The following is a 21,030-nucleotide window of genomic DNA, read 5'->3' as shown; positions in this document are numbered from 1 at the left end:
AACTCGTAAACACGAGTTATGCCCTTTCAAAATTTTCGGATCAAAAATTTGGATATTTTAGACAAAATGTCAAATTTTAACGGGCTAAATTCTCGCCTTCTTGAACAACGAAAAAAAATTGATAAATAGAGAAAAAGATAGGTGAAATCAAAATCTCGCAAAGAGTGTGACAGTGTGTGTCTGCTCATTTGGGAAAAACGCATATTCACACAGAAACTCCATGCATAATTTGCTAAACCTCCATTTCTGATTTCTCCAATCAAATCCCTTAATTAAATTAATACCCATACAATTCTGTACAAATAAATTCAACATTTCTTAATTAATTTTGTCAGAATATGCAACAAATCGCGGATCAACTGCAAATGAAGTGAAAAAATCATTCAATTTCATGCAACATTCTGAAACTTGAACAAATTCTCGAATTATATATCTCAGTAAGTCAATTTTATGTCTTTTTATTTTCTTTGAGTACTAAAATTGTTCAATTTCATGAAAGTTGAGATCTTTGTGTTGGAATCCAATTACGGAATTACCCATCAAAGAAAATGAGAGAAAATGGGGATTAATTTTGGTAATTTAATTAATTTCCAGTTTACTGTTATGATTTCTTATTTGGGTTTGTAATGTGATTGAAAAATCCCATTTTTTTGTGTGATTTTGATGTTTGCATCAGTGAATTTATGACCTAGCTGTCAGTTTACATCTTGGGTTATTCGGAAACAGCCTCGTTGGGTAGCTAACACATGGGTATGGGTAAGGCTGCGTACATCCGACCACCTCTTTTCCCGCAATTTGCCGGAGCCATTGAGGCACAAGAGTAATGTTTGCTCGGATCTTCTTGTTTTGCTGCAGTAGTTGGATTATTTTGTTTTCTTCAGTTTCATGATAATATGGGTAAATGGAGTTATAAGTGTTAGGGATTGATTTTGACGAACAATAAATTTGACAAAACAAATACGGACCGAATCGACTCTTGCTTTCCTAATAGAATAATTCGACCCTTATTCTTGTGCCTGGGTGGTACCGAATTTTTCTACTGAGATAAGACGGTCCCCTCTGTCTTTGGCACTCAAAGATCAGAGACGTAATATAGAAATATTGTGTGCAGTTTGTTAAACGTTGTTGATGTCAGAAGAATTTTCTATATCTTTCTTCTTCTCTTCCTCTTTGTATATATAGAGAGAATACAGGGAAGGGAGGGGAAGTTATTGTGAAGAGTTGCAACTCTTCACAACCAGGGATACGTTGAATTAATTTCCCTTGAAATTAATTCAGTGTAGACACGGAATTAAGTTCCGTTTCCCGCGATATTTAATTAATTCCAAAGTTGCAATTTATTATTCAGAAATTACCCACTAACGAACCAACCTTAATTACGCAAAATGAAAACTGGTAATTACTCTTAAATCACCAACAATAAGAAGTACTCCCTCTCCCCGTCATTTGTTTACCTATTTCATTCTTGGGTGTCTCCGTCCGAAGATGTAGCAAATTACCCCCATAACAGCATAACTTATGAACTACAAGCCCCCTAAGTTTCACTTGTAGCAAATTAGCCCCACAACTTTCAAAAAAATGTGCAATTAAGTACAAACCAAGGTTTTAACCATTTTTTTTAACTAAAACCTATTTTTTTCTATTATAAAAACTATTATAAATATATTTCTTAAGTAAATAAATATAATATTTACATATTCAACGAAAAATGCGAACCAATTTTAGTGTAAACAAAAATTCGGTCATGTAACTTTTCATTGTAATATCATTAATAATTCTCATATTAGGAACATTTTTCGCCAAAATAAATAAAAAAAATATTTAAACATGTTTTTGTAATAAACAAGAATTTTAGGATTAAAATATAATCAATAATTTTGATTTTCAATAATAGTAAAATATTTAATTAACAAATTTTATTCTTAAAAATAAGATATGTGGTTAATTACACATTAAGAGAAACTTATGGGGTTGATTTGCTACATTTATAAGCTTAGGTGCTTGATTGCACATAGTATCAAACTTATGGGGGTGATTTGCTATATTTCTCCAGTTCATTGTTTACCTTTCTATTTTGGGAATGCTTTTGATGAACAATTTGATCCTCCACATTCAATTTAGTTCACTAGTCGTCAAATAATTGGTCCTCTCCTCTTTCCTTGGTCTTTGTGCCAAAACCAAAGGTAAACAAATGACCGGGACAGAGGGAGTAGATGTCAGTAGCTGTTTAAAGATTTAATCTTTGCTGTTTATTACCTTATGGAGGGTTCTTATGGATAACATTTGATCTTAAACCTTCCTATATAAGATTGATTTCACGCTGTGTTATTTGCGATTATTAAACATTGGAGATTCATTAACATTGGAGATTCATTTGTAGTTAGTACCTAGCGGCTTGCCCCATGGTAGTAAATCATTGTTTGAAACTACAGTCGTCACGGCCTGATTTTGGTTGTTACGCCACAGGTTCAACTGATGCCACGTCAAAATGTGGTCGCAGTAACTTTCAAAAAATATTGAACTTGTTTTCAACGTGGTTTCACAATCCAAATCTGAGACCATGCATTGTGTTTTTTTCTTATACTGAGGCTACTATTTTTGTATGTGACTTTGCCAGGAGGATACACACTTTCTATATATATGGATGTAAATAAGTTTCCAGCTCTTCAGAAAGTAGATGTTGCAAAGAGTATGGTTGCTAATAATGACTACACGGGAGCAAGATCTATATTGCTTGAACTTCATTATCAATATCCATCTCTCGGGAACCTTCAGCAAATGATAACTGTATGTGATGTATTATGTGCAGCAGAATTGACTATTTCAGAGGGTCTACTCGACTGCTACTGGGTTCTTCAAATTACTCCTAAGGCTTCCATTCCTCATATAAAGTCGCAACACAAGAAGCTTGTTGCTGTTTTGGAAGGGATTAAGGATGAATTTCCTGGGGCTGTCACTGCTTTGAAGTTAGTCCATGATGCATGTTTCATTCTTTCGAACCGACTTAAACGTTTAATCTTTGATTCAAAGAGGTTGACCAGCTGGGATTTTTCTGAGCCTGCGCCGGAGACTGAAAATGCAGGGTGTAATAGAGGCAAGAATATGGCTCAAGAACAAGATACCCTTTCCGAACATGATGTAGAAGATGTAGGTGAAAAATCTCCGAAAGTCATTGATCTTGAAGGACCTGATAAACTACCAGAAGATGGGGAAGGTCATAATTTTGAGGACATTGCTCATGATGCGTGTTGGCCAAATGATGGAGTTGGCTCCTCTTTGAAGACAGTACCGAGCAACAACGATCCAATTTCTGTGAATGCCGTTGCATCTACCGTGCACCCTGGTCTTTCCTCTGAGAAGGCAATACCACTTTTAAGAGCCGCATCCGGACATGAAGATGAGGGTCTCTACGACAACGAAAGCAACAGTGAAGCTAAGATTTTCGAAGTTGGCCAAATTTGGGCAGCATTGGACAACGAAAACTTGCCTCGGAGGTATGCTCGCATCAATTCCATCTCAGATTCACCTTTCAGATTAGATGTTACTTGGTTGAGACCTGCGCCGGAAACTGAAAATGAAGAGAAATGGTGTGAAGCAGAGCTTCCTGTGGTTTGCGGATTATTCACCTTGCAGGAGGATGAGGAGTCGGTGATTGACAAGTCGATTTTTTCTCACTGGGTCTCTTATACAGCAAATCCGACATACGACGAGTTTCGTGTTCACCCACAAGAAGATGAAATTTGGGCAATATATGAGGACTGGAGACCTTTTGAATGGTTTGACAATCCTGAATCTAGAAAAGGATGTAACTTTCAAATCATACAAATCCTATACCTCAAGGAAGAGGAGTGTGTGCTTGTGGTGGTACCCGTTAAACTCGATGGTTCCGGAAACATCTGCAGGATAGACACTAAAGATGGTGAAGAAAGTTTTGAAATCCCTTTGAGTTGTTTCTATAGATTTTCTCATCGTCTCCCATCATACGAACTCAAAGACATTGAGAAGGGTCCCAGTCCATGTGGGTCCCTGGAACAAGATCGCTTGTCAAACCCTCAAAGCTCCCAATCCCTCCCTTCATTACCAGTACCGCTCTTAAATGGAAGTTCACTGAAAGCTGAATGGACAGCTGCAGATTTTACACCCGGTCAGGTATGGGCCATTTATGATGGGCCTGACCAAATGCCAAGGCGGTACACAGTAGTAAACAGTTTGATGTCAAATAAAATAGTTAGCGTGAACTTATTGGAACCTCATCCTATGCGCGAAGAAGAGATCTGTTGGGTTGAAGAGAACTTGCCGCTTGGCTGTGGAGTTTTTAGAGTAGGTGCAAGAACGGCTACTTTGCAGATGAGCAAATTCTCTCATTGTGTAAACTGTGACCGAAGTACTAAGCAGTCATTTTACCGTATTTACCCCAAGAAAGGAGAGGTTTGGGCCATGTACAGAAATTGGAATACCAAATGGAAGAGACACGATTTTGATCATTCAGGTTGTCGAATCGTTCAGATCACGTCGGATTTCTGTGAGCAAGCGGGTGTACAAGTTGCTAGCTTAGAACAAGTTCCTGGATTCAAAACTTTCTTCCAAAAGCAAGTTTGTGATGGATTTGCCTTGAATCGGGCAGTGCGAAGAACTGAAATGCTAAGCTTTTCACACCGAGTTGAGGCATTTGTTGTCCCGGGTATCCAAGCACATGGAATCCCAGAGTGTTCTTGGCACCTAGAGCCTGATGCGCTGCCTTTAGTTTTTTCAAACTGAGTCTTGACATTGGGACGATCAAAGTCGATCTCTAGTACAGCTAATGGTTCCGTATATGTAAATCGAAACCATTTCATAGTTGGCATTTCTGTCCATGCCCTTGTTATCAATTTGATGTAGACTTCGCTTTCTCGGGATTATATTAACAGGGCCGCGTTATGTCCTGGGTGGTGTGGTCTGACTCTTCTCAGCAGATTAATGTCATGCTTCATTCACAGGTCGGTTTTTAAGTACTCTTGATCGTTGTCCAATGTTACGTGTTCTATGTTGGAAAGTGCTCCTATTGCGGAGTTAATAACCATGTTTTTGGCAGGTTTCATGACCATGTTCGAGAATAGGTTATTGATACAAATAGCTGTGTCCGGGAGTATTGTTAGATTATCCAGTCGGCTTATTTAGTCGCATATAGTCCTTTAGGTGTTCTGCATTATGATTATCTTCATCATCTGCATCGACTATACAAAGGCTATTTATGTATCTTAACTTTTAGGGTAAATTGATAACTTATACCCATTATAATACACTTTTTCAGATCTTATACCTAAGATAACTTTTTTTCAAAACTTATACCGAAAATCTTATTTTTTTCCAAAATTAATACCAAATCTCAAACAAAGACACAAAATGACGGTTTTGCCCTTACTAATTAACATATCCACTCGTCATCCACAACATTAATCACTAAACTCTCTCATCCACTACACCCACCTTGCGACCACCACGACAACTCACCTCCCCCTGGTGACATCACCACAGTGTTGGGGCAGCCACCAAATTTGCTCTCTCGTCGGCATTGTCACAAACGTCCACCCACAATCCATATTAACCTTATCAAAATATACCCTGTTCTTAAAGACCAGCACATCTTCTATTCGCCTAATGGGTTAAAACCTTAAACTAAAACTAGTCTGCAAGCGCTAAAATTTATACAGCCAATTAGTTTTAAGTCTTTAACCACAAAAGGTGCCTTGGATGTCCCATAAAAAACAATCAACAAAATCTCATTTGTGACGGCACGTATCCGTCATTTTGGAGTGACGGATACCATTTTCTCTCACAAATGACCCAAATAGAGGAGAGAGGGAAGCACATGGAGGTGCCCCCACCTTGTCCCCTATTCGTTTTGTGAGTGGCATTAGCCGTCACTTGCTCCGACCCGTCTTTAGCCAGACTAATTGAAAAACAATACACTATGTGTGTGAACATAAATATGCCCCTTACACCTTAGAGCTTTACACCAAACCCAGGTAAACTCTACTGCCAAATGAATAAACAAGAAATCTAGTGTAACACGAACAAACAACCAGTCACCGTTCATCCTTGTTAATAACATTAGATCTGGAATTTTGAAGTGAGGGGAGGGATTTACAGTGGTGACTGGTGAAGGAGGGTTTTATTTGGCAGGGGCGGTGGTTAAGGTTTGTCAATCCAATCACCGTTCATCCTTGTTCTTGGAGGTTTGATGGGATATGGGACGGCGTTGAGAGGAAACCCCTGGAGGACATGTGGGGGAAGTGACGCCGGCGGGATGGCACTTGCAGCGACAATCCCGATACCGGTGGTGGTGTAGGTGGGGGAGGATGTGAGTGGTGGTGATGGTGATGGGGTTTGTGGTGGATAATGAATTCATACGGTGGGGATGGGTTATTGGTTAATGACAGGCAAAAATGTGGTGATAGGTAAATTAGTAAGGGTAAAATGGTCATTTTATGAGATTTGGTATTGAGTATGAAAGAAATGAGGATTTTGGGTATAAGTTTTAAAAGAAAGTTATCTTAGGTATAAGATTTAAAAAACTCTATTATACTAGGTATAAGTTATCAATTTACCCTAACTTTTATGAAAGATAACTTAGAGATTGTAATTTTAAGTTTTTACCAATGGATGCCATCAGCGCGTAAAGTGTCAAAATCTAGAATTTACAATACTAATTGAAGTTAACTAGTAAAGTTTGGATAGTAATCTCTTTCGATAAACTAGCAATTGATCAACCAAAAGGCTAAAAATGCCTCTCAATGCAATTACTGAACATGTTTAATTCGCACGAGTATAGTTACAAAGGAACATATTGGTACAATTTAGACATTTTATTCGCAGCATGTTACACTCAAAACTCTGGCCAAAGATAGCTTTGTGCAGAGCTAAATTGAAATTATGGATTTCCGGTGGCAATCAATGAACTATTTTCACATGTCAAGGATTTTGCGGGAGACGGGGTTGAATTCAATGAGCAAGGTACGGATTTCCATGGGGGCGAGTTGTACAACCAGCTGAGCCGGATCAATTGGTCCTCCCCTCACTACCTTGTGTTCCTTAGCAGAGGCGCCTTCTGACTTCCATACTAATCTCTTCTTCACCATTTCTGTCCGCTCTTGATTGGCGGATAAGCTTGTCTCAGTAACTTTTCCAATCTGGTCAAATTTAGGACAGTAAAATATGAGTATTTATCAGGATTTAACCATCACCAAGTCATTGAAGTAAGACCAGACATAACTAGCCTGACTTGATACCCCAAGTAGACCAAAACAGAAGGAACATGACTCAAGCTTAGTGGGACTGGTCCCAAAATGGCCAACTCGAAATCACACTTTTCTACATATAAAAATAATAAAGAGGACTCAAAACGACTGAGCTCAGACCCCTTTGACCCAACCCGTAAGCCTTTATCATTGACCTGAAATGAAACTAACCAATGCCAAATTACCCGGATAACATTAAGGAAATATACCCAAACTTCACAAATTATCTGACCATACTGAGTCACTGACCGTATCCAAAGCATAACACAATTGCCCGACCTGAGCTAACCAAATGTGAGTGACAGTCTGATTAGAGTATATCAAAAGGCATGAATATGATTAGATTTGGACAAACCCAAACCCGATAAATTTATCTAAAATATTTGAACTGATATCCAATCGAATGCCTAAAATGAGTAAACCCAAGCTTAAATGAAACTGAATTGAATCCAACCGATATAATTTAAATGAAGACTCAAATTTTCTTATAAATAACCTCTAATTATGAGTTGGATTAGTTGCTCCATTTGACCATAATATTAAAAAATATTTTATATATTACATAATGATGGATATTTTGAATGTCGACCCAAGTTCTTCACTTCCAACCAATGAAGGTAAAATTCAAATCTCAACTCATCTGACTTGAACTATAACCGACTTGTAATAGATAAAACCGATTAAGACGAGTGACCTACTTGAACTTGAACTTCGTCGAACCTAAATCCAAAAGGCTCAAGGCTCGCCCAAATGAAATGATCCAATTTAACTCGATCTGGAGCAATGGATATCCCGTTTGCCAAGTCTAGGCGGGGCCTGAGCCCTATGGCAGGACATAGACATAGGGAAGACTGAAGGTCTTGAGGTGAGCTTTTATTGTTCGAATTTAAAATTCACATCAAAACCCTAAAAATTTTCTCCAATGACCGCCCTACATTTGTACCATAGTTTTTAGTTTTTTATCCATGACCTACTGGTGGACAAAATCTCTTACCTTCTTTGTTGGAAAAAGTCTTTTGAGTTCGACATTTGCCATACTTGACAGCTCCTTATCTTCTCCAACCTTTAATCACAACCAGGCAAGAACAGGGTATTAAAAAAGCTATGATTGGAATATTGGATAAACCATGAACATCTCAAGGTACAGACAAGAAATAGAAATATACATAGAAGTTCTGTAGAACACTAGCTCGACATTGAAAAATTCAATATTCAAAGCTAGCTATTATATCTCTGCTCCCAAAAGATAAATGCAACTGGAATACTCAAACAACAACAACAACAACAACAACAGAGCCTTAATCCCAAAATGATTTGGGGTCGGCTGACATGAATCATCTTTTAGAACCGTCCATGGGTGAACGCACACCTCAAAAATGCGAAAAAAATAGAAAAGAAAAAGTGAAAAACAAAAGGGGAGTGAAACATAAAACAACAGTCGGAAGATGCTAAGGACAGACCTCATATAGATGTGCTAGCCGAACCAAGACTTTTCCATCAGCAAGTTCCTGCTTATTAAACGTAAATTAATAATGAAATAATGCAAGGAGAATAAAAACCATCATTGTCTACGTAAAGACTTGAAACACAACAAAATAACTCATCACATGAAGTGCCTGTTACCTGGAGCGTTATTAGAGCAACATTTTCAGGGAAAGTGTAAGATGGATCAATGGCTGTAAAGGAGGGTTCATGAGAATTCTGCCATTTATCATCATCCTGTAAGACCATCATGTTTGTTAAAATAAGACTCCAACGGCCAAAATATTACAGTAGTTGCTATTATGAGATTTATGTTTTCCACCTGCTCACTGAATGCCAAGAGAAATGGAGAGTAAATTTGTTGACCAAATGAACGCCTCCATTTCGCGCCCTCTCCAAGAGGGTCAATTCTGAAATAAAGTTTTCCCTGGACCTGCGAAATAAAGCAGAACATAAAACTAGTATATCATGAAAGTGTGTATGACTAGTAAATAGTCATACTAGTAATCAATTGCCAACGTGTGACGGTGTGAGGATATAGGGAGGCGCATAGGAAGTCAAAGTTTGCCGGTAAAGCCATAGAACGGTGGTAGACTGGTAGTGGTACTCGTGACCTGGGTTTGAAACCCTTCCATCATCAAAACTGCTCTAGCGACTCCCAGCTCCCTTTACCCAAAAACAGGAAGTCAACAACCAGACATATATAAACTACTTTGACCTCGTTTTGGACTTTGTATAATCGTTTTTGTCAGGAGTATTACTCAATTGCATAGACTCTGATCCTCACATTCTCATGATGAGAAAAGGGACAACTCTTCCAACAGTCAATATCCCATGTTAATATTGCTTTGTTTTTAAAAAACCTCGGGAGAAATTACCATGGGATATTGCTTTGTTTTTAATTAACCCTATCATAGCACTAGCTCGTATCTCGAATCTAAAAAGTCAAAATACAATCTTTTTTTCATTGTTCTACAGTATCCGGTAAACAAGTACAGACTACGGAGTAAATTTATGGTACAGAATCATCAAATGATAATGATGCAATTCCACAGCATAAAATTAAGGAACTGCGAAATAAGGCTAATAAAAAATAACTCCCACTTTGGGGGATGCTGCAACAGAATTCCCTGGGTGTTCAAGAACTTCAAGTAGTTTCAACTGTAATAAAGTAACAGAGGAGAATAGGTAGGTTGCTTACAGTTAAACCTATGCACTTATCATGTGCGCAAACTGTTTCATTAAGGGCCTCTGCAACACCTCTGCCGTCGTCTTTGAGCAACCGCCTACACATGAACCAACCCAAATTACCAAGAAAAAAGAAAAAGTGACGCTCCACCCGTGTAAGCTGCAATAATGTAATTTACTATAAAGTAAAAAAGAAATCAGTTACCTATGGAGCATCATCTCTATCTCACCATCCTTTATGCTAGACCCTCCAATAGCTCTATCCACCATGACTGAAAATTCGTTCACATCATCTTGCAGATATATTCCCAAATTGATCTAAGAAAAGTAGCAAGATTGGTGGAAATTAGTAGATTCTTTGAGAAATAATGATTTTGTTGGATGACCAGCTCCTTATTCAAAATTCCAATGCAGCAAGATCCAAGGATGTTATGACTCTATATGCAATAGAAAAAACTACAACTAATTTCCACTAAAGAACAAGGGTAAAAGCTGGAAATCTGAAACGCGGAAGTAAATCTCACGGACTACATTGGAAGTACACAAGTTTCATAACTTCCACAATTCAAGCGATTCTCTTGTCATATTTTTCAGGAAGAATTGTTCAACCTCTACCTAATCGATTACATAGCAAGAAGTTCCTGTCTTCCTAGTCGAATTTCCAGCTTTCATCTTTTGTATGTATCACAGACACTTTCAATGAGAAAGAAAAGCACAAACACAGAGCAGCCGTGAGGCCTTGATAGTTGAAATATGCCAATAGCAATGAAACAAAGTAATTAAAGGAAGAGGCACAGATAATTATGAGATAGGTGGTCGCAAAACGTACCGGATAATAATTGCCAGCAACAGGTTGGTTCACTTGCAGATCCCAATCCGATCTATAATCTCGTATCTGTAAATAAATGAGAAGTCATTTTTCCATATCGTGAAAAACAAAGTTTTTTGTACAAAAACATGCCTTACTGCACCCGTGTGAGTCAATGAGAAGTCAATTTTCCCAAAGGCTCCATCTATGACAGGGTAAGGGGGATCAAATGTATGCAACTGTACCCGTGTGAGTACAACTGCCTGTCTGCCTTACTGCCTTTACCATCAGATTCAGTATAGCAAATATGTAAGTAGTATATCAACAAAAATGGAGTCAGAGCACTTGAACATCATACCCTTTTGATGAAATCACGTCCATTTGAATCTGTGTAGAATATTTTATTTGACATCAAATCACCTGTGAATTTTGCCACAACTTCTTTACCAACCCCATCATCAACAGGTATAGGCCCAACCTGACAACAAAGGATTGTCCATAAGAGTACCATCAACATTAATGTACAGAGCAATAAGAGACTTCATTTTCGTAAACTTCATTTGAGCAATAATTTACTCAGATAGCACAGTTCACTCTCGGGTAATCATCCATAACAGTAAACAAAAGCCAATGACTTAGGTATATGAATGATACACCACTCTACCAGGATATTTCATACAAATAGAGCTACATTTGTCTGTTGAGTTCTAATTTCTCCCAATAAAAAATTAACTCAAGAAGGAAGAGATCAGCTGTTTAAGCTCACCACATATTCAACTTCAACATGCTCCTTGTCCTTGTAAACTCTTGTTATCTAAAGCAAAATTGCAAGAAACTACAACATCAGACAGCTTCAAACCAGGAGCTAAAACAGAATAAACTAGTGTGTGATATACAGCACATCACATAGTAAAAAAAATAAAATAAAATAAAAAAAGACATTCAGCTAAATGGAAAAAATCAAAACAAGATTTGACAGATGTGGAAAAGGCATCATGTTGCAGTGTTTTTGTACTACTGCTCCCACCCTTTTCAAATCTCTCGTGCTAATTATTGTGCAATTTTAATCTTTGCACATAGTGACGTCCCTGGATCGATATGTTCAGCAGGAAGTACTTGCTTGATTTTTGGGTCTTTCCATTCTTATAGATTTTTGCATTTCTAGTAGAGCCAAAGACTAACTATTTTTGGCTTTGAAATCAGACTGAATAAGTAAGATGACACATTAAATTGTTTGTGCTTCATATATTGTGAAGTAGGTGGGTCGGTTGTTCAGACTTCCAACATAATTATCATTATGATTCATCAGGGCCTCTTTGTTTATGCACATCTGACCCCCATCACATCGCTTTAGGTGCGAGCCTTTGAGTTAGTGAATAATGTTGTTGCTGCATTCTTAATGATGGTTGATTCAAAAGAAAAACAGCAAAACGTCCTATTTCTCTCAAAGTTTCGTGTCTTTTCATTTCTATTCTTGTGGGTTGTCAACTGCTCATCCTATAACTCAGGCATGTCTGAATTATTATAACCCTATGCAAATTGCACAGGTATGCAAATTCAAACATGGTCACACGAGGATACTTGGCATATTTCCCCTCTTCCAGGCCATCCTTGGTCAGCATTCAAGCCCAGCAAGAAAGGAACTTATGTGAAGAACTTGAGACCCAGCTCAGCCATGGATGTAGCAGTGGCTTGATGGAAACCCAGAGTCTTTACTCGTTTCATGGCAGTGGCTGGATTGAATCCTTTGTGGAACAAATGCCGGCGGAAGAGGGCCATCAGGCACTGGGTAGTTGTCCTTTCCTAGAACCAACAAGGCATTCTAACAGCCTACTCGTGTACATAAAATGCCGGCGGAAGAGGGCCGTCAGGCACTAGTTTATCTGGGGCGGTCCTTTCCTAGAACCAACAAGGCATTCTAACAGCCTACTCGGGTACATAGAATATTCCGCCAGTGCCGCTCCAGTATAAAGAGGCAAAGTGTAAAAAAAACTTGATTATGTTTTGAAGCTCTTTTATTGTAATGCTCGAGTGACTAGTTATTTTAAGTGGTGGGATTGCTTATCTTCCAACTAGGGTAATGTTTTGTTTTAATCATAGTTTTAAACCGATGCATAGGAAGTCTCATGTCTTTTCACGTCTATTCTTATGGGTTGTCAGCTGCTCATCCTATTAACTCAGGCATGTCTGACTATGTAGAGACAAAAAAATGAAAAGGAAAAAAAAGAGCTGTTGCTGGAAGCACCTGATGTAACCATGAATTGATCTGTTGATGCACTTCATCTATCAGAGGACCTCGCATAACAGTTGATGCAACCTTCAAAGCAACAACCAGAGTGCTAATGTCAAAACTTTTCTATGATATTGCAGCTTAACTAACATAGCGTGTTAAAATCATTCAATACCGTTTCCTCTGGACCTATGTCATATGTGCCATTTGGCCGAAATACATATGCCCCAGATGCCTGTAACAATCAATATGAAAAGAAGTTTACTTTCTAATTGGAACTGCGGAATCTAGCAGCGATAATGCCTAGCTAATAAAAGCTGCAGGACTTACTTGAGTATCTTTATCCGTTCCATTAAATCCGGCATAGTAACTGTAGGACACTTCTAGAGATTTTGTATCCTTCGTATGAGAACATAGAGGATCTTAGAAACACTGAAGTTGAAATTCTCAGAAAGACCAAAATAAAATAACAGAACTTTTTAAAATGATCTTACAATAACTTAAATGTAAATTACATCACGGCTAGTCGGCTAGAACTCTAGAAGGGTCACTTGCACTAATAATATAAAGCATGTTACAAAGTACTCCTCCAGATTTCACATATTTCTTCCGCTTTCGTATTTATTATTACAAGAATTGTGAAGCTGGATTAGAATTATCAATACTTACGTTTTTGTTTGAATTTGCACTTCAAGGATGAATATAATACTACCGGTCCTTGAGGAGTAAATAAAAAGAAAAAAATGTAAGTAATGATATTTCTAATACTAGTTCTCATATTCTTGCAAGTATTTATTAATGGGACGTATTAGTGAATCGAATGGAGTAATAAGGATCATCGTTGACGATAGAATGATCACTGATCATATTAAATATACAAGGGGTGACTTTAAGGTAAAGTGGTTTTACAAGAAGTTAGTGTAAGATATTTTTACCATATTTCTCCTATTATTGTGATAAGTTAGCCTCCCATTCTTAGAGAAAGTAAGTTTCAAAGCGCCTGGGCCAACAGAAAAGGTAGATCTATCACGCTCTTGGTATCTGTGGACTGATGATCTTGCCAATTTGGTGCCTGCATTCGACACATTGAAAATTAGGATGCTAATTATCAAGCTTGCATATGTGTTTGTTAAAGACAAATTCAAAGAAATGTTTATCTTGCCTTTGCCGAGAGATACAGTAAAAGTACTAAAACCAAGTGGTGGTACAGATGCTGAAAATGCAAGCCAGTACTTAGGTGTATCTTTTGTTGGAACCCCCAAGTATGAGGTAACGTGAAAGTTTCTCATGCTCAATTGAACATCAGATACAGGAAGTACTTGTGACTCAATCTCCCTTCCTTCGTAATCACGAACCATAACATTTTCAGAGGTGACCTGTAGCAGGTCTCATCATCTTAAATTGTTCACAAGAAGCAGGATATTAAAAACATCACTATGTGCTTCAAATACTTTAATCAAGCGTTAGTGCCATATATCCGTAGGATCAAACGACTAACAATGAGAAAATAAATGCATTCAATTTGGTGCTCACAGGAAGTCGAATAATATCTTCTCTCTGCCATGCAAGAGGATTATAGACAACCACAACCTGCAAAAGAGTTGCCGTAATGAGATGATTTCAAAAAAATCTGAACAGATATATACCGTAAGTGAAGCAGAACTCCTCTATACCAAGTTTTTCCCACGAGAGAGGCCAATCTCTGATGCTGGACAGTAACTTATATTCATGAGGGGACACTGCACAAATGAAGAAATGCAGGTAGAATAGAGATGAGAAAAGTAATCATTCTATGAAATTGATATCCATCACTAACATTACTATTAGACTAAAGATGGTGACTGAGGTCTCTGTAGTGCTTTTCATATCTTCCAAAGCAAAAAATTGATAGTATAGAGGTCTCTGTAGTGTTAAGTGTTAACTTACAAGAAAGCGGGAGGCGGGAAAAGATTTAAAAAAAATGAGGTTGCTCTAGTGTCATTAAAGTATTTGCAGAGATCTAGTACTGCAAAATTTGACTTCAGTACTATGCTATATAGTACAAATGGCCAAACAGTAAACAAGCTTCTAATCACTTGCCTGCTGAAACTTTGAAGTCAGGTTCGGACAACCAGTTGCTGGGGATGATTGAGTCAAACAACCAATGGACGACGCAACCAATGCCTCAGCCTACAGATTAAGAGATACAAAATCATAACAAGTTGGCTGAAAGCCTGAAAGTCTAATAAAACCAAGAAAAAAGATACAAAGGGTGGCAGCAAAATGATAAGAACCTCTTTGTAACCTATTGAAAGTCTCTTTGCATAATCATTAGCTACATGTTGTTTTTCTGTACCAGTGACAGCATCATGATGTTGAGCAATAGCTAAAGCGTCTGCCAGTGCATCTGTACTGTGGCCCAAATTACTCTTTCCAATAAAATATTCGAGTTGTCTAGCTGCCTGAATTGTCGTTGAACAGTTAACTATAGAGGTTATATGACAACTGGCAAGGGGTTGACATGTCAAAATCTGCTAAACAGAGAATATACCACATAGTAAGCACTCATCTCTCTAACATATCTCTTCAGTGCAGGTCTGCTAGTAAAGTATCCAGTCCAGTATGCATTGATTCTATCTGCATATCTGTTGCCATAAAGAATTTTTTAGACCAAAAAGAAAGGAAATAACAGTAATATTACAAGATGTGAATATATACTGAGTACGTAAACATTTCCTACTCACGGGAAGAAGTCATCAGTTTTTATCGGCCAAGCTTCATTGGCGGCATATTTTGCATCAGTATATATAGATGGAGTTGAATATAGTGCATTGACACGTCCATCCTGAAAGCAGTTATCCATCAAAACCCGATGTCATGATAATAAATGAACTGTGGTTAGAGCCGGCAATAAACAATAGCAAAGCACCTAATCATAAAAAAGAAATAGTCACGACTACTGAAGATGAAATACTCCGAAGTTGGATTACTCAGACCATCATCCATTAACCGACGACTACACCAGGAAAAGAATCAGGTCGACCACATCATGGCTACATAGTAGTTTTTAAAACTCGCATGAATAAAGAATTAACAAACAAACAAAAACCTCGGGTAGAAGAACTACAATGTGTGCAGAAACAATGAGCGAAGTAGCCAGAGTAATGATTACCAAGTTAACATAATGAATAAACTTGTCCATCTGCCGAAACCACGTGTGTGCATATTGGTACTTAAAATCAGTTCCCATCGTCCACATAATATGATTTGTCCTAGTAACATTTGCCTGGAAATGCGCAAAAGACAATATCAGCTTCACCTTCTTGAAAAGTGAATAGAGCCCCCACTCATCCGGAAAAAAAAGCACACATTTATTCTTTTGTTTGGGGAGTGGTGAACAGGATGTAACATAGCGAGACTATATAATAAATGCATCTTTATGACATAAACCAAACAGCAAAAAACTTATTTGGAAAACCTAGTATAGCACTTGCACTGATACACAGTGTACACTACGAGTCTACGACAACAATGCCCTCATAAATACCATGCACATTTATGTAGTTATCTTATGCACGCAATGTGCCTATTGTCGAGAAAAACCGGGCAAGAAAGTAGAAGTGTATTTATCCATCATTAATACAGGAAGCCTGTAGATGAACTATCTCACTCTTGCCACAATAGGACAGTCTTTTTATCTAACAGTTTTCTCTCGCATTAGCAAGATCACTAAGGCCCACTGAGCTTCACGTGAAAATGTGTTTTGAGTGGCGGTGAGCAGAAGGCAAACAGCTGTGTGTGTGTTATGACGGAGAACTTTAAGTAAATCAATACATATGAGTCGAGCATCAATACCTACCTGAGATAAAGCAACATCAACGAAGTCATTTACTCGTTGTTGGACATTGTAGTCAAATAAGTCAGGGTCATCCTTCAAAATAAAGAAGAGTATGTCAGATACTCAACCACACAATATTGGATGTATATACAGGAGCAGATCGATTCTTTTTCTTCCCGTACGAAAAGAAGTACCATATTGACTGTATATATAAGAGCAGAATGTTTTACTTGAACAATTGGGGAGTCATCATTGACTTCGAAATAAAATCCAGTAGGAGGCTCATAGTTGCCTTTCCAAAAAGCACCAGTAAAAATCTACAAGAGATAGTTAGCTCAAATTTCTTAGATCGGATAAGCTAACTAGAGTGAGAGTGTGAGACTAATAGAACACAAGAAAATAACATGTTACTTGCCTGAGCAGACGAGCCTAAACTTTCAGACCCTTGCCAAACAACTTCAAGGCTCTTATCGTTCATGCGTTTCTCTCTGTCCTGGTAATCTATTCTTGCAAAGAACAGAGAATCAAATCCAACCTACACTAACACAGAATATTTCATAAGAAATTATCACATTAAAAAGAGAGTACGAGCAGATAATTGACGCTGTTGGGTTTGGATATGATTTTAAGTAAGCATGAGCAAACAGTAGCTGTAGGGTATAGATAAGCAAACCTCTGCTCCTAACAAGTACGCTTGCACAGCTGAGTGTCCAAAGGGGTCAATTTGCCACCCAATTCTTGGTATTACCCCAAATTCTTTCTTAAGAAACTGGTGTCCAAGAGTTGTCTGGTCAATCATATCAATATAATGTGGAGTTGCCTCATCATGCATGACCATGCCCCCGTTTCTGAAGAGCAAATCAGCAAAATAATTAAATCCTCACACCCTATGCAGTCTCAATTGAAAGCGCAAACTTTCTAAGATAATTACCAGAACAGAAGTTTTTAACATATTTTTTGGATTCTCTTGAGATCAATTGGTGAGAGAAACTCAACTGAGGTTTCATCAACTCATTAGTAGCAGGGCACACAAAATCAGCATGGCTTTAGTTTGATACAAGCTTGGGGAATACAATCTGAGATTTAACATCCTTTTTAAATACGGAGTTACTTATCTAACTTCGATATGTAATCACTAATCCCTCCATTTGTTCATCCCCGAATGATATCACCTTTGCTATATCACGTAGTCCTAGAATAAAATCACAACTCACAAATCAAAGATTCAACATCCATTCTAAGCAATTTATTTATAATCCCTCCATTTGTCCAATCCGAAGTGATTTCTAAATAACTTATTCAACCTCCTGTCCCCTGATAGATATCTGTTATTCCCTAACCAGATGGGTAGTTGTTTTTTTCCAATGAAATAAAATGGGGGGAAAGGCACTGCATTAAGAAAGTGGCTAATGCCTTAACTTCATGGTATGAAGAAGGGGTCCTTTTTTGTTTGGGGGAACGGAATGAGCTCGTAAAAATAAAGCCCAATAGTTGTAACAACTAACAAATACTTTCCGTTTGACATTTTAGACTATAAGGCCTCTAAAAATTTCTCTAATCTCGTGGAAAAACCTAACGCCATTACAGTTATGTTGATTAGCATTTAACAAACATTGTCAAGCTAAGCGACAGGCAATGCCTAACATAAATAGGGTATTCAATTCTGTTTGCCCCATAGTTCGATTTTGCTAGCTTAAGAACGAAGGTGATTTCTTCGAACATCATAAAGAGTTATAGGTAAAATAGGTATAGCAGAAAAATAAAGAGTTAAAAACGTTGGGCACCGAATTACACGAATTCAAGTTGACCAGATTTGACCAGGTCCTTGACTATGTTTTGCATAGGCTCATTCTGCTCCCTCCACCACCTCTGAAAAAATGCCTGCATTTTACCACTATTCGGTTTCATAAACAATTACACAATTTTAAAAAAAAAAAAACTTACATTTCGTTTCTTTAGGACAAATTATCACATAAATAATCTCATAATACATCTAGACTACACAGAAGTAACTCCTCTAATTTCCAAAATTTCCACTCCACCTAAATCATTTACTCCTTACTCTACAAGGAAAATAATAATCCCTCTGAATTGTACTAATGTTCTCCCAGTTGAATTTTCAGTGTCTCTAAAACAACTCATTTACCATATTTTTTACTTCCAGCATTTATATATTTTTCTTAGCTGAAAATATAAAATTTAGCGGACATTTTTTTTTTCACAATATATATACTCGGTAACTTCTACACCCTATGTCCCGGTCATTTGTTGTCCTATTCCATTTTGGGGTGTCTGAGTCAATTGTTGTCTTTTCTATTTTAAGAATGAACTCGGTGAGCAATTTGATCATTCACACTCAATTTCTTCCACTTGTCATTTAGTAATTGGCCCCCTTCCCTTTTCTTCGTCTTTGTGCCAAAACCAAAGGACAACAATTGATCGGGACGGAGGGAGTATATTATATATTTTTTAACAAATTACTGTCAAAATTGACTTCAAATAACCAAATGAACGAGCATTAGATTACCACAAATAACATTATACCTCAAGTGGTACAATAGCATCATACAACCAAGTTATATCTTATCGAGCTTATGTGTAATTGTCTTGAGCTTTCCTAAAGTTAATTTTTTTATGTTTGAGTGAGTGAGTTCAGAAATTTTATGGTATAGCTCGACTTCTTTAAAACAAAACTCGAAAACTTTATTATATAGCTCGGGTTCTAGAGCATACAACTAGATACAACTGGTTGTAGGATCTATTAATTGTTAGATTACCGAGGGAATATTTATTTACACAACATCTTATACGAATCCGAGCATCATTGTATAATTGAAAGACGAATATAGATACTAGTGATTAAAATTTAAACAATGCTGTAAGTTTTAGAAGCTCGTCTCATACAATAAGTCCGTCTCGTGTAAAACCGAACTAATTAAAGAGTCAACATTAAACGCAGAAAATCACTCTAAAAAAAAGCAGAAAAACGCAGAAAATAGATACTGGCGATTGAACTAATTAAGCTCGTCTCAGAACTGCGCTATAGCAATTTCAGCGTCAAAAAAGGCAGAAAATCACCTGTTCAACATAGATAAACTTGCGATTACGATCAGCAAGTAATGCCGGAATCAACGAATCGAGTACATTTTGAACACATGCTCCCTGCACCAAACATATTCATCAACCTCAACGTTAACATAATTAACATTACATTAACATTAACATTAAAATAATCAAATAGTCGATAATTACACAAGATTAAATCAACAAAACATAATGATACGTACCTGAATAGAGTTATTAGTGCCGACGTAGTATTGGTCAACGGTTTTAAGCCAACCAGCATCATCATGAGTATGCGGAACTAAATGAACATTCAACTTTCCAGTAACTAACTTCCCCGTCGTATTATACATCGTAAACCTAGAATCAACGACAACCGCCATTAACGCCACCGCAATCACCACCGCAACCGCCGCCGCAGCCATTACCGAGTGATTAATTAAGATTAATTAATCGAATAAATGAGATAATCATGAAGTTAGGGTTAAGTAGAAGAGTAGAGTGAGGTGATTGAGTGAGATTTTTGGGGATGAAGATGAAGCTTTGAAGCTAAGAGTCGGTCAACTTGGTGATAGTGAGTAGTGACTGATGATGAGTTTGATCGTTATCTGAAATGGAAGTTGGTACGCGTCGTTTTGGTTGTCATGCGTGGTTAGACACGTCGTTTTCTAGTGTGTGTGGGGAATAGTATATTGGTTGTTGCCACGTCAAACGTACGAGTTGATGTTGGAGGGAAAAGGACGTCCGATGGAGTGAGTGACAAAAGATATGGGACAACCTTAGATTTGAATTTTCGTTGGAATATTCTACTACCTCTGTCCTCAGTAAATAGTCTACACTTACTTTATTTTGTGAGGAAAAATAAACTAAATATAAATTATAGATAAAGTAAGTGTAAACTTTTTCGTAATTGCTATTTCCTACTCACATTTTACTTAATCCTACACAAAATTATTAACTATTTTTGACTTTACCCTTCTCAATTCATACCCACAAAAAAAAATTAAACCTAATTGAACCCTCACCCCAGCCACCCCTTTTCCCCTTACCCACCGCAAACCACCATGGTCAGTCGCCATCGACAAACGGCGACCACCGCTCGCAAGTGAATTAATCTAGGTAATGCCATTGCTAAATAGCTTAGACAATCTTATCGGAAATCGCC

The 21,030-nt window shown here is 37.6% G+C and overlaps 2 protein-coding genes across 2 annotated transcripts; one reads left to right on the top strand and one right to left on the bottom strand.

The window, feature by feature from the left end:
• Nucleotides 1-135: 135 nt before the first annotated feature.
• On the top strand, nucleotides 136-4,923 carry LOC141599133 (uncharacterized). Its single transcript, XM_074419055.1, has 2 exons — nucleotides 136-437; nucleotides 2,618-4,923. Exon 2 carries the CDS (start codon nucleotides 2,641-2,643, stop codon nucleotides 4,756-4,758), a length of 2,118 nt encoding a protein of 705 aa, XP_074275156.1. The 5' UTR covers nucleotides 136-437; nucleotides 2,618-2,640; the 3' UTR covers nucleotides 4,759-4,923.
• A 1,801-nt stretch (nucleotides 4,924-6,724) lies between these two features.
• Nucleotides 6,725-20,711, bottom strand: LOC141599132 (putative alpha-mannosidase At5g13980). The gene is made up of 29 exons (XM_074419054.1): nucleotides 20,090-20,711; nucleotides 19,881-19,964; nucleotides 18,595-18,683; nucleotides 17,476-17,650; nucleotides 17,218-17,337; nucleotides 17,033-17,119; nucleotides 16,824-16,895; nucleotides 16,137-16,250; nucleotides 15,709-15,809; nucleotides 15,516-15,609; nucleotides 15,259-15,426; nucleotides 15,065-15,154; nucleotides 14,659-14,724; nucleotides 14,519-14,575; nucleotides 14,148-14,361; nucleotides 13,921-14,057; nucleotides 13,316-13,384; nucleotides 13,161-13,220; nucleotides 13,001-13,072; nucleotides 11,522-11,569; nucleotides 11,114-11,233; nucleotides 10,777-10,842; nucleotides 10,153-10,265; nucleotides 9,961-10,045; nucleotides 9,082-9,192; nucleotides 8,901-8,996; nucleotides 8,738-8,785; nucleotides 8,272-8,340; nucleotides 6,725-7,169 (listed from the first exon to the last, which is right to left on the bottom strand). Exons 1-29 carry the CDS (start codon nucleotides 20,288-20,290, stop codon nucleotides 6,945-6,947), a joined length of 3,051 nt encoding a protein of 1,016 aa, XP_074275155.1. The 5' UTR covers nucleotides 20,291-20,711; the 3' UTR covers nucleotides 6,725-6,944.
• Between the last annotated feature and the right edge of the window lie 319 nt (nucleotides 20,712-21,030).

The sequence above is a fragment of the Silene latifolia genome, chromosome 9, assembly GCF_048544455.1.
Source record: "Silene latifolia isolate original U9 population chromosome 9, ASM4854445v1, whole genome shotgun sequence".
NCBI lineage: Eukaryota > Viridiplantae > Streptophyta > Magnoliopsida > Caryophyllales > Caryophyllaceae > Silene > Silene latifolia.
The sequence above is the reverse complement of the archived record's forward strand: the minus strand, read 5'-3'. Positions and strand labels throughout refer to the sequence as shown.

Excerpts from the sequence above, each read along its gene's own strand:
- LOC141599133 (XM_074419055.1), top strand. The coding sequence starts at position 2,641 with ATGGATGTAAATAAGTTTCCAGCTCTTCAGAAAGTAGATGTTGCAAAG.
- LOC141599132 (XM_074419054.1), bottom strand. The coding sequence starts at position 20,290 with ATGGCTGCGGCGGCGGTTGCGGTGGTGATTGCGGTGGCGTTAATGGCG. Across the intron at positions 11,234-11,521 it reads ATGTTGAAGTTGAATATGTG|GTTGGGCCTATACCTGTTGA; the intron begins GTGAGCTTAAAC and ends CTTTGTTGTCAG. Across the intron at positions 10,843-11,113 it reads GACGTGATTTCATCAAAAGG|ATACGAGATTATAGATCGGA; the intron begins GTATGATGTTCA and ends ATTTATTTACAG.